This window comes from Lycorma delicatula, chromosome 2, assembly GCF_047948215.1.
Source record: "Lycorma delicatula isolate Av1 chromosome 2, ASM4794821v1, whole genome shotgun sequence".
In the NCBI taxonomy this organism is placed as follows: domain Eukaryota; kingdom Metazoa; phylum Arthropoda; class Insecta; order Hemiptera; family Fulgoridae; genus Lycorma; species Lycorma delicatula.
The window spans coordinates 77044494-77057896 of record NC_134456.1 but is presented as its reverse complement, the minus strand read 5'-3'; the positions used below and the strand labels follow the sequence as shown (position 1 = coordinate 77057896).

The following is a 13403-nucleotide window of genomic DNA, read 5'->3' as shown; positions in this document are numbered from 1 at the left end:
CTCCTTGAGATTCCATTACGTCCTGTCTGTGTTTCTTTTTTATAATACAAATATGATTCTGATGTAAAGATCTTTGATGCTGGTAAATGTAATTCATGTAGACCAATTATTAGTAAATTATAAATTCTTATTTTGTGAATTGATACTCTTGAAAATGCAACATTTGTTAAAAAAATAATTTATTCCTAACAAACAATACTCACTTATTTCAAACCAGACAATAGAATTATTTTTTTGCTTTTCACAGCATAATACTCTCATTTGTAATAGTTTCTGTTTTAATAAATTTCCAAGTTAATAAAGAAAATTAATTATTTAAAAGATATTCATTTATGGAAAGAATATTTCTCTGTTGATCAGTTATTAAATACTAAATTGGTAAGAGTGAGTTTTGTATACTTTTATATCATATGTTTAAGTGTACATTTCTTTAAAGTATACTTTGTTTATACAAAGTATACTTTAAAGAAATGTAAATTTACTTTGTTTATACAAAGTATACTTTTGTTGATACTTTATTTGTATACAATGTTTGAGTGTATTTATTTTACACTCGCTCAAACATTTAGTAGTTAATGTTATTAACTATTATCTCTTTAAATAGTTATTTATGTATTAATATTGAATATATTCTCCTTATTTTTAATTTGTGCTTTATAATATTGCTCTGATTACAGTTTTTTTTGCTTTCCTTGATCCTCAGTTTTTTTTTTGTATTAATAGAAAAATAATAAACTGTTCCTGATAATGTCAGGAACAGTTTATTACTTCTTTTAGTTTAGTTCTTCTTTCAGTTTATTACTTCTTCGTTTTGTTACGGTTTGAATAAATTATTTATTCTGTTTATTTATGGTTGTGGCTATTAGAATGTATAATTAACAAATCTTTATGGTGGTTTTATTTTAGCTTTAAATTTTTTTTTTTTCAGCATTTGAAAATAACATGCTTGATGTGTAGGTTTAAAAATTTGTTTTATGTTTGATTATTTTTATAAACAGTTGCATTACTATTCATATTAATGTAATGAAAATTACAGTCTGTTGTTAAAACACTTACTTCCTTTGCATAAACCACTTTGCCTGAACTATTCATATTAATGTTAATTAATTAAATAAATATTTAATATTTATTAATAAATAAATTAATATTAAATTATTCCTATTAATGTTACTCTAAACGTACTCTCAGCAGAATCACTTACACTGAGATTATTATTACTACCTAATCTGTGTCAGTTTCATAATCTGTAAGCAATTCATTACCATGTGACATTTAGTACAAGTGAGAAAACCTGTGTGAAAGATAAAAATAAAAGAACTCATAGTAGAATATGTTTGTTTACATAAACTGCATCTTATTTATTTGTAGTTACATTTGGTGGTGTAAGATAATGGTGGTAAGTAATTTGGAACATATAAGACAGCTAACTAAAATTGCAGTTGTATTTTGTTTTTCCTTGCCTGTGCCCAAGAATCCGGACTCAATGTCATTCATTATATGAAAGTTAAAGGTGTGTCATTAAGGAGTGAATACGTTTTTTTTTTGTTTTTTTTTTTATTCTATAAGTTGTGAACTTATGAAACCAATTTCCAGAAAATGGTAGTTAGTCCTCAATTAATTAATTCTTTTAAAGTCAATTTAGATGAAATTATATTTACAGTTGATACTATTTAAATACTGTTATTTTATATTAGATACTTGACTAATGCTACAATAGGCTTGTTTAGCGATAAGTCAGTTGTTTTTTTTTTCACACTATTTCCTTGTCATTATGAAAATAATAAATATAACTGTTTTATAAATAGCATTGCGTACACCACACTAGCTCATTTGTTTCTCAAAAACTTCTCTGACTTAATCATTGTGTCATAATACAATTAGTTAAAGAAGATATCTCTAAATATTATAAAAACACATGCATTTAAATCATTGATAAATAAATAAATGTTGCATTATATCTTCAATAAATCTTATGCTTTATTAATGCAAATGTTTATGTTAGTGATTGATTACATGACACCCAATAATTTATTAATTCAATTTTTTTTAAATTTAAGGTGATGGAGAATCTGATGAGGAAGTTTGAAAATAAGGTTGTTCCACACTATACACTTTTGCATAGTTTAGCAAATATTGCAAATGTGAATGTCTCTGTATTTGTACCGTACATTAAAGGTTTATTAAATTTGTTACTTCCTTTATTTCCTGCTATTAAATTTGAAAGTATTCGTCAAGTTTTTGCTTTTGGTCAGTTTTACTTATTATATTTATTTTTATATTACTGTATTTATACTTCAAATTAAAATTAGAATTTTGGATTTTGTTCTCTTAAAACATTATGTACCAGTCGCTTTAAAAAATGGTATAACATTAAGGATAACAAGTTCCATACCAGCTTGGTAGAGAAGTTAAAAGATAGCCTAAAATTAATTTCATTCATTACTGAATGAAGTAAAATTTTTATTATTTTAATTTGCTATTCTTGTTATCTGAATGTATATTATTGGTCTGACTTTAAATAACTTTGTAATTTATGTATGAATTAATTTTAAAAAAGCAATTTTTTTGGTTTTTAAATATTTTCTTCTACTTCTTAATCGCCTTTTTTATTTATCTACGAATCTGCAGCTCTCCAAAAATCAAAAATAACTGTCATGATTGTTCTCTTGATAAACTTCTAATATTCATTTGTGAATATTAGAAAAAAAATCACTTTTTTGAGATAATTAAAATTGTTTTAAAAAGGGGATAATAAACTGATAATACAAAGTCTGCATTGTGTAAAGGCATATAAGACAGGATAATGATGTAATTAGAAGTATAAAGATTTATTTTGTAAAATATTTGTTAATGACAGCAAAAAAAGTATGAGTTATTAATCAGCGATGATGTCTTGTGGTTTTGTAGTGATGAACTATTCAAAAGAATAAATTGTTTCTGAATAAAATAATGAATGATTATTTATAGGAGTAACTGGGGAAAGTGAATGAATTACAGATTAAAACCACATATCTACAGGAGATTATATTGATATGGAAAAGTATCCGATCAACATTAAAATAACAGAAACATTATGACAACATTAAGGATTTGATAGAAGGGACAGATCATTATATATAAAAAGCCCCTGGGCTTTTTCTGTTAAAAAATTTTGAAAAATCTGCATCAGCTCACTGCTGGTAATTAAATAAAATAATAAAATTATTTTAATAATAATAAAATTTTTATTTATCTATTTCAAGTTATTTATATATAAAGGCAACAAAAAGAACAAAGATGAGATGCTTCCCTTGAATAAGGATATAGCAAACTTTAAATCAAACAGACTGCAAAGGAAATTGGAACAAATAGCTTTTATAACAATATGTATAAATATTATTAACAAATGATTATTGTCACCTGTTGTACCATGCAAGGTATGAAAGAATTAGTGTGTTATAATTAGCATTTTTAAATATTAAAGTAGTTTTAGATGAGGTATAATTAGTAGGAATGTACTGTACTTTAAGTATGAAGATCCAGCCAATAAATATAGATAGATATTGTATATTTAAAGAAAATAATATATTTTTGTTAATCTGAATTGTTGAATTAAATATTTATAAAGATCTTGGGCAGGAAATTTAAATGCTCTACTTAAATATATATTTAAATAGAAGCAACTCTACCAAGCTAAGTAAGTTGTCAAAACATTTTTATCAGGCTGATTAAAAAAATTGTTATTTAAGTAAAAAATTGTTTTAATGAGATATATGTATTATATTAAGGTAACTTCTAAAGGATATAAAAATATTGTGCTGTATGTTTAAATTATAATCAGCAGTCAGTTTTATTAGATGTAGATTGAAAGGTGGATGAGCTTTATTTAATTAAAATCAATGAAAAATTACTTTTTATGGGTAATTATGTTTGTAACTAATAAGGTTAAAATTTCAAGGATTAAGTTGAAATTACAGATTGCTGTAACAATCTGTACATCCAGTAAGGTATTGCACAGGTGGTACAAGGGTCAATCAAAGATCAACCTGAATCTTTTTGTAGCAATTGAACTTGTAAGTGTATGAAAACAAATGAAAAACAAAGTTTACTTTGTGAAATTTTGAAAATTCACTTTGTGAATTTTCAAAAGTTTACTGCACAGGTTGATTATGATACTTTATCAAGAACACTGGCATAGATCATTCTCTGGTGGTTGTAATGACATTCAAAATTTGATTCTTGTATATCAGTCAAAAATCACCATAACACCTCAAAAAAATGTTTGTGTGAAATTAATATAAAAGTTGGGATAAGCCACACAATGTTGCAATTTGGTATTCAAAAATGAGGTTCAGTTTTGAAAAATTATTGCATAAGGAGTTCCTTGCATTTGAGTGCTAAGAGATGACTGAATAAGGTGAAATTTGACAGACTCTTTACTCTGTGTGAAGAAAAAAAGGATGTATCTTTAAAGCACATTCTTACCTCTGATGAAACATGGGTTCACCATAACTCCCCTGAAATAGATTGAGTGTGGAATTGTATTCAGAACTCCTCCATTAAAAGCAAAAAATAAGGTTCTGTGTGGATAAGGTTTTTTTACCAGTGTTTTTAGGGATTACAGAGGAGTTGTATTTGTCAACATCCTCCATAATCAAAGAACAATTAATGCAATGTACCACTTTGAACTGTTGAACAAGATTAAAGCAACTTATTGGTTGTAAAAACGTACCCCAATCTACAGGAGTTGCTTCTTCATGACAATGCTGCACTTCATACTATCATCATAACCCAAGAAAAATATCAGGAACTCTACTAGGCTATTGTTGATTGTGTTTCTTACAGCACCAATCTGTCACCAAATAACTAAACATTTGATCCATTTTTGAAACATTAAAGAAAACATTTTTGGGAACAGTGTTTGTATAAAGAAGTAGAAGAATTTGTACACAATTGGCTCTAATACATTTTATGAAAGTAGAATCAGAAAACTGTCAGTCCACTGGAAAAAGTATGTAGATATAAATGGAAACTATGTAGCAAAATGATGTGTGAATGATTAATAAATTAGTTGTTAAAAAAAAATCCAGTTTATATTTGTTATTGTTGTTTAATAATTGATTAGTGTGTTTCTGTTCATGAGGGGATCATTGGCATAATCAGTGATGTACAAGGTTGATTATATTATAAAACCAAAGAGGAAGAGTCTTTTATAATTAAACATTAAAATAACTAAGACTTTTATAAAATCATTGGCAATCAGATATTTATGATTTTAAAAATGTTAATGAAAATATTAAAGTTTCTTTAAAAGGTTGATAGTGTTTTGATTTAGTTTGTCTTAAAATTTTGGCTAAAATTAAAGACAAGACATTCAATTTTTTACTGGGAGTGAAACATAAAAGCAAAAAAATATTCAATTATAATTTTATTAACATAACAAAAGATTATTGATGTAGAAATAATATTTTTTTGGATAAAAGTTATGTGTTAAGTATGATACTGTTATTAATTTCATTTTAACAAATTACAAAGAATTTAAAAAGATAGATTATGGACTAAAGAGTGATTCATCAAGTTTTGATGAAATTACTAATTTAGTATTGCTTAGAATTAATAATAGCCCCATTAGTCAATGAAATGCATGTTTTTTTTAAATTTAAATGACAGTCCCAAATAAATTAAAATTGGCGGTTATTCCTGTATTTGGAAAGGTACTGAATTAAATTAAAGTAATTGTAGATCTTCCTGAGTACTTTGTATAAGTTTCAAGATTTTGGAAAGAATGGTTTTTAATAGAGTAATTTACAATTTTCAAGAGAATGATGTTCTGTTAACTTCTAGCGCTAATGTAAGTTACAGAAGTGCATAAAGTCAGTGTTTATTAGGTTCTTAAAAACAAAAATTGATAATTTAGAGGATGGTGGAAATATTGTTTAGTGCTTGTTGGATCTGTTTGAGGTGTTTGATAGGAGTAATAGGAATTTACTGATCAGAAAATTAATAAAGTGGGGATTGGATCTAAGATGTATTGAATACTTCTGGAGTTTACTTAGTGAAATAATCGTGTTCCAATTAATTATCTGAATGAAAGGGAACAGTTGGAGCTGAAGCTGGGTGTACCTTAATTCAGTTTTTGGATTTTTTTGCTCTTATTCTACATTTTTAATTGTTTGCAAGACACTCCTGTTTATCATATAATATTTTTAATGTACTTGTAATAGGATAAAAAGGTGATATTTGATAATTGCTATTTTTCTGAAAGTTATTCACTAAAGTGCCTCTCATGATTTGGAACTTGCAATTTTCAGCCTTGGGAAGGTTTTGTGAAGCAATCTTAGAATATCTTTCTTCATCACACAATGAAGAAACTGATGGAGACAGCTTTAAATTTTCTAGAGAAGCAGTTGCAAGTGATATGTTCATTGCATTTGAGACTATGAGTACTAGCTGGATACAGGCAAGGGAAGGAAAGGTAGATCTTCTTTTCATTTGATTTAGATTATTTAATTGCCAGATTATTTGCCTTAATTTGTTTTATAGAAAGGTGTTTATACTAAAAATGAAATTATTTTTTCAGAAGATTTTAGATTGTGGGTTTTAGATTTTTTATTACCTTGTTGACTACCCCTCCATATCATTTACAAGGAGATTGTTGTGTAATATGTACCAGCTACACATTTCTTTTTTTTTTGTTATTACTCATCAGAGTTTAAAAAACATAACACAGATGTACAGTAGTTCTAGTTGGATTGTTTAAAGTAATGCTGGCATTGCTAATAATGCAGTGAAGGGGATAGCAACAAGATGCCGTAGGTAGCACGCAAATGCTTTGCTGTACTTGTGTTAGATATTAATGTAATTATTTGCTCTTCATTTTTACATTTTATAAGCAGTATTTTTCAGTGCTCATTACAGAATTTTTTTTTATTCAACCTTCTCATGCTTATCTTTGGAATACCTCAGCCAAAATCTAATTAAACACTAGGAGGACTTTGAAATGTGTAAAGATGTACCTTTACCACAAAAAAACTAAAGAAAATCCAAAAATGTTACATTCACAAATTCAAGTTCACCTAGCTGTTTATACTCTTCAGCATATTTGCCTATACGGTGCATAGCATTACAAGGGTCATTCAAATATAAACTAAAATTTGTTTACTAGCTTAATTAATATTAGAATTAAAAATAAATTATCATTTTTTTCTGCATAGGTCCCTTCAAACTAAATAGTTCCTTAAGTACATTTTCTCCAACAGATAGAAGCTTCTTGATCTCCTCATCAGAAAAACAAGATGGCTGCTCCAGCAATCTACTGCGTACATAATGCTCAACTACCGCATTGTCTTTCCCCTTTTAAAGCTTCTTACAGCAAATCAAACACGTGGAAATCATACAATGACAAGTCTTGACTGTACAGTGGGTGTTCAAGAGGTGTACAAAAAAAAAATTTCTAAATGAATTTTAGCCAGTTGATTGCAAGTTTAATCTGTTGTATGTTGCTGTGCATTGTCGTTGGTTGAGTAGGACAATGTTGCAAATCAGTTGCTGGTATCATTTGTTGTGATAAGCAGCTCTGACGTAACCCAACAGCTGACAGTAATAAGCCACATTTATCATCCTTTGTTCATGCAGGAAATCAATCAAAAGCATACCTTTTGAGTTCCAAAACACTGTTACCAGAACTCTAGCTGACAAGCATTTCTTGGCCTTGATCAGTGCCCCCTCACCACTTTTCCACCACTCCATACTTGTTTTCTTGCTTTCAAGGGTTCAGTGGTGTACCCCCTTTTTATCATAGGTCACAATACAGTCCAAAAATGCCTTTCCTTCTTCCTCAAAGTGATGCAGAAGCCGCTGACAGATGTATTTCCAGATAATTCTCTGTCCCTCAATGACGTTCAACCCATCTTGCTGACACTTTGCTGTATCCAAGAATGTCTAACAACATTATATGCACACTCCCAACCCTTAAGCCTACCTCAATGCAATTTCTGTGTTGTTTATGCGGCGGTCGCCTTCCACAAGATCAGGAACAACATGAAATGAATGTTGTCATCATTGATGCTGGTCTGCGGATGATGTTCGTGACTTTTGTTCTCCACTGTATCACAACCTTTTCAAAATTCTTTAGCCCAATCAAACACGAGTTTTTAACAGGGTAGCACCTTCCAACTGTGCCTGTAGTCAAGTAAAAATTTCCAAGAATTTGACACATTTGTTGGCAAGAAATTGGATTGTAATTAATTGGACTATGGTAACTCCTGCTCAGACATTCTGCTACTGATGTGGACGCGTGACATATGGGTATGGCTGGTCAATTGGTCTCCTCCACACAATCACCTAAGCACCAGCAGCAGTGTCCTACCACATTCCTCAGCTCTTCATCAGTCATCATGCTGTGAAGCATTGTTTTGCTCTTCTTCAGAATGCATGGCAAAATTCCAGTTTATATTTGAATGAGCTTCATATAACAAAACCGAATAAAGTTTGAGCAAATGAAAATTGTTGCATTCCCTGAACATTTGTAAAAGAATTAAGATGACAGTTAACATTGATAACATTTAAAAATGTGCATTAAGAAATATTACAAGTATATATAATCCTCATATATGACATAAAAGAAGTTTTTGGGAAATTTTAAATAAAATTCAGTTTTTTCTTTACTTTCTTTTGTGTAGATTACAATTCTATAATTAGAATTTTTCTGCTACCCATAACTAAAAAATAAAATCAAACATTAAACATGTACGAGGTCTGTAAATAAAGTAATGAGACTGTGCAGAAAAACTTTTTATTTATAATCCAATTATACATGGACTGTATCACGTTCGAAATAGTTCCCTTGGGAAGCCACGCAATGCTTCAAACGGTTTTCCCACTCTTCATAGCAGTGTTGGAACTCAGAAACCAGAATATCCTTCAGATGGTCATTTAATTTCTTTTTACGTTTTCTACTGCTCCAGAATGGTGTCCTTCGTGGTGTTTTTTCAAAGTCGGGAACAGGAAAAGGTCACAGGAACTCAAGTCAGGTGGTTGAGGAACAACAAAAATGTTTTTCTTTGCCAAAAACTCATTAATTGACAGTGCAGTGTGACAAGGTGGATTGTCATGATGCAGCATCCAGTTGTCTGATGGCTGGCCTCATGCAAGCAACTCCTTTCTGCAGTCTTTCAAGAATTTCTCTGTAAACATATTGATTTACAGTCTGTCCTGTAGGCAAAAACTCCATATGGACAATGCCATTACTATTGAAGAAACAAATTGCATGGTTTTCATTTTTGATTTGCTCATTTTTACTTTTTTGGGACATGGTGAGTTTTTGAAGTATGCCACTTCTTGCTCTGGCATTTTGTTTATGGGTTGTACTCAGATATCCAAGATTCAACACCAGTTATAATATGTTTTAGAAAATCAATTTACGTCTCATGTAGTAACAATAGACTAAAAATATTAATATCTAATATAAATTAGTTGTTAATATAAGCTGTTCATATTACATTGTAAAGTTATTAGTAACTTTACAATGGTGCCACTTTGGCTGCCAAAAAAAAACTAGTCTCATTACTTTATTTACAGACCTCGTATTAAAAGTGATAAATGGTGTCGTAGATTAAAATTTCCTAGTTGATGCTCTTTGTTTGCAGTTAGCCTTGGATACATTTTGAATTAATGCCTAGCATCCAGTCTGTTAAAATATTAGTATTCCATTTATCTTTGTAGTTGTTTTCTATTTCTGAAATACTTTGAAAGAAATATTCATTGCGTTCATTACTTACTGCCCCAAAGTTTAACAAAGAAATCCAGATTTGTACACAGAAAATAAATTTTTATTAACACATTATATCCCATTATACTGTATGATTAAAATTTTCACCAATAACATTTTGATAATTTTTTAAAATTTATTCTCACTCTGAAAATTTCTTTTTGTAAGTTCTAAGTCTACACCACCCAAAATAAAGTTACACATGTCATCTTTGGCCAGTTACCTTTTTTCTTTACACTAATGAGTAGTCGTTCTTTGAATTTTTTTTCACTTGTATTTGGAAATTTTTGCCTTGTGTATAGAAAAGAGTGACTGTATTTAATTGATTTTACAAAATTATTTTTCAATTTAAACAAGGATTCATGGCAAACCTTTTTCATCTGGAGTTTAGTTTTCTTATTTCTTCCAGTGTTTGATGATAATTTTGATTGAACAGATGGGTGTCTAACTCACAAATAAAACAGTAGTTTATCTTACTTCATCCCTAAAAAAGAGTTGTTTCTTTTAAGTCTCCTCAAATATAACCACATATAGTTTATAATTTATGTTTTCAGTGACTATTTTCATAGCATAATTTATATATTTGTTTCATACTAATACCATTACCAACTTTTATAGAGGGATGTTTGTTATAAAGCACAACTGCTTGAAAATGTACATTTATGAATCTAAAACGACACCATTCCTTAGATTTATGAGCTTGTCCTAATGTAATATATATTTATCACCATGTCCATAAAAAAAATCTTTGTTATTCATAATTCTTACTACATTCCTCTAGGAGGAATGTACATTTTTTATTTTCATTAAGTAAATTCTTCCAACTTTGCAAATCTTCATTATAAAAGTTGAGCTTTATTTTTTAATAAATTTAAAGCCTAAAACAAATCATTTAGATGACCTTGTAATATAAGATCTGGCTCATTGGATTTTATTTCAAAGTCTCCATCATTATTGTCTTCTTGCATAATTTCCATTTCCTTATCACTATTCTCAAACAGAGTTTTCTAAAAGCTTAAGAACTGACTTGGCTTGTGAAATACACCAGAACATTTGAAAAATTCTTGGCCTGACAAAGGTGGCACAAGTATGACAAAGAGATTGTGTTATTTGTCAAGTTAGATTCATTAGGTAGCATGCTGTGAAGTTTCAGACGCATGCGTTTAGTTGCTTGTTGGTGGCAATTACGTAAAGGGAATAAGTTAAAACATTTTCTGAAAAGTAGATAAAATTGAATTTTGAACTGTTACAAAATACTTTGTATTAAAGAGTTTAACCATGACAGTCGTACAAAAAGAGTTAGATCCTACTTCAAAGGATTCTTCCCCTTTGTTTTCTGCAGTAAAGAAGTGGGGTGCTGAATCTAAACATGATACATCCATTCAAGATGATAAATTCTTGGGATGCCCAAAAGCTGTTATAACTGATGAAATCATCATAAAAATTCACAATGATCGTTGACTAAAGGTACCGATTTTGCTGACATTGCAAATATCTTGATAAACTGTGTCCACTACATTTTACATGGTGTTGTGGGAATGAAAAAGCCTTATACTTGATGGTGCTGCCTTTAACAGTCAACCAAAAACACATTCAACTGTATAGTTCTCAAGGATGTTTAGATTTATGAAAGGTTGATTCCACAGAATTTCTTTGATGTTTTATAAAAGTAGGTAAAACATGGATTCACCATTACATATACCAGAGAGCAAACAGTTAGTTGAAGCAGATGAAAGCGAAAGTGTGCCAAAAAAAGTGATTAGAATTCTACCTGTAGGTTAATGCACAACTACGAGTTTTGGGGATTCTCATGATATGGTGCTCATTACCTGCAATAAGGCAGGACCATCACCAGTGAGTATCATACTTCACTACTTTAGTAACTGAAAGATGTGTGCTATGCAGGCTTAACTTCCAAATCTGGTGAAAAAGAAAGTGTTCTTTCTTCTTGATAATGCATCCGTACACATGTTTCTCAGGTTATTGCTGTAAAACTCCATGACCTACACTTTGAATGCTTCCATCTATGCCATATTTGCTGGATTTATTCGAATGCTTCCACCTATTCGCTGAAGAAATGGTTCACTGATCGAAGATTCTCTACAAATGAAAGGTTTTACTTCAACTGCTTGTTTTGGAGAGTTGGACAATTCATATTATGAAATATTAAAAAGTTGAAAAGTTGTTAAATTTACTGAACTGCAAGTTGAATACATTGAAAAATAAAGTAAAAACTGTTTGTCAGGCTGAGAAACTTTTTGAATTCCCTTTACAGGTCTGATTGCCAGTTGCAATGATGGATATTATTCTGTATGCTTAATTTCATAGATATTCTAGATACATTTGTTAAAAGAAAAATTAGCAATCTGGAGTGTTTACATAAAACCACAAAAACAATAATTGCAGGTTCTTTTTAGTGTCTTTTACTCATCCTCTTAAGTAAACTATACAGTTGGAGCATATCCTCCTCCACAACACCAGGCCCTGTACTGCAGCTCTAATTGTCTCAAAACTAGAAGAATGCTCTGGACTCAAGTTGATCATCCTCCCTACAACCCGGATCTATCACCCTGCGATTTTCTTTTGTTTGGGCCACAAAGAAGCTCTAGGAGAGCAACAATTTGAAGATGGTGATGGCTTGGAGGGATTTGTGCGCAATTGGCTTCTGATGCAACCAGCTTCATTCTACGATGCTTTGATAAAAAAACTTCCTTCTTGCTGGGAAAAGTATATATCTAAAGCAGAAAACTATGTAGAAAAATAATATATATTTGCCTTTCATTTTTCAATAAATATATTTTTTTTAAATAAAATTCCATTTATATTTGATTTACCCTTGTAATATACAAGCACTAACGTTATTAACATATACCTTTAATATTTATTTATTCCTTAAGTAAAAAGGTATTGAACCCTTGAAAATTTAGTAATTTTAATCTGATTTTTTATTGTTTTATTAACTTCTTTAAATTTAAATATTATATTGAAAATTTGTTAAAAATCATTTATTAAAAGATGAAACCAAAACTTACAGGACATTAGTTGTGGAAAAATTTGATTTGAAATTTTTAATGAGTCCCTGAGAGCATGTTGAAAGCTGATTATAAGAATCAGATCTTATGTTCTGTGTAATAATTTTAAGAAATTAATCTATATATTGATTATATGGAATCAAAGAAATACAAAAAAATAACTTCTTTCATTGCTGTATTACTTAGGAAAATATTGATACTTCTGGTTATTGTTGTATTTAATTATGTGAATCTAATGTTTTAGATAGTAGAGAATTGTGTGATCTCATTGGGTCCAATGTTTGCTGTACTAAATGAAGACAAGCGCAGTGAACAGACTAGTCGACTTATTAATTTATTATTAGGATTGTATCGAAGAAACAATGTGGTTACACCGTACTCAATTACACAGTGTCTTGCTACTGTTTTATCTGTTGCTCCACCTTCTGCACTGGAATCACAGCTTGACTCACTTCTCACTTGTTTAGGATCAATGGTAATGAATCTGATAGTGATAATATTATTTAGAGATAATGTTATTTTTATACTGTTTGTTTGAATTGTTTTCTGAGACTTGATAATTTAGTTCATAATATTTGTTTCTCTCTGCTAAACTGAAGATTTTTTTAGATGGCATTACTTAA

The 13403-nt window shown here is 29.6% G+C and overlaps 1 protein-coding gene across 2 annotated transcripts in view; it reads left to right on the top strand.

Annotated features, from left to right (window-relative positions):
• Positions 1-13403, top strand: part of c11.1 (maestro heat like repeat family protein c11.1) — a 133831-nt gene that overhangs the window by 25902 nt on the left and 94526 nt on the right. For both annotated transcript variants that reach the window (XM_075355579.1, XM_075355578.1), the window contains exons 4-6: positions 2058-2247; positions 6291-6454; positions 13025-13255. In XM_075355579.1, the coding sequence (XP_075211694.1) occupies positions 2058-2247; positions 6291-6454; positions 13025-13255 (585 nt within the window). The remainder of the gene's footprint in view (positions 1-2057; positions 2248-6290; positions 6455-13024; positions 13256-13403) is intronic.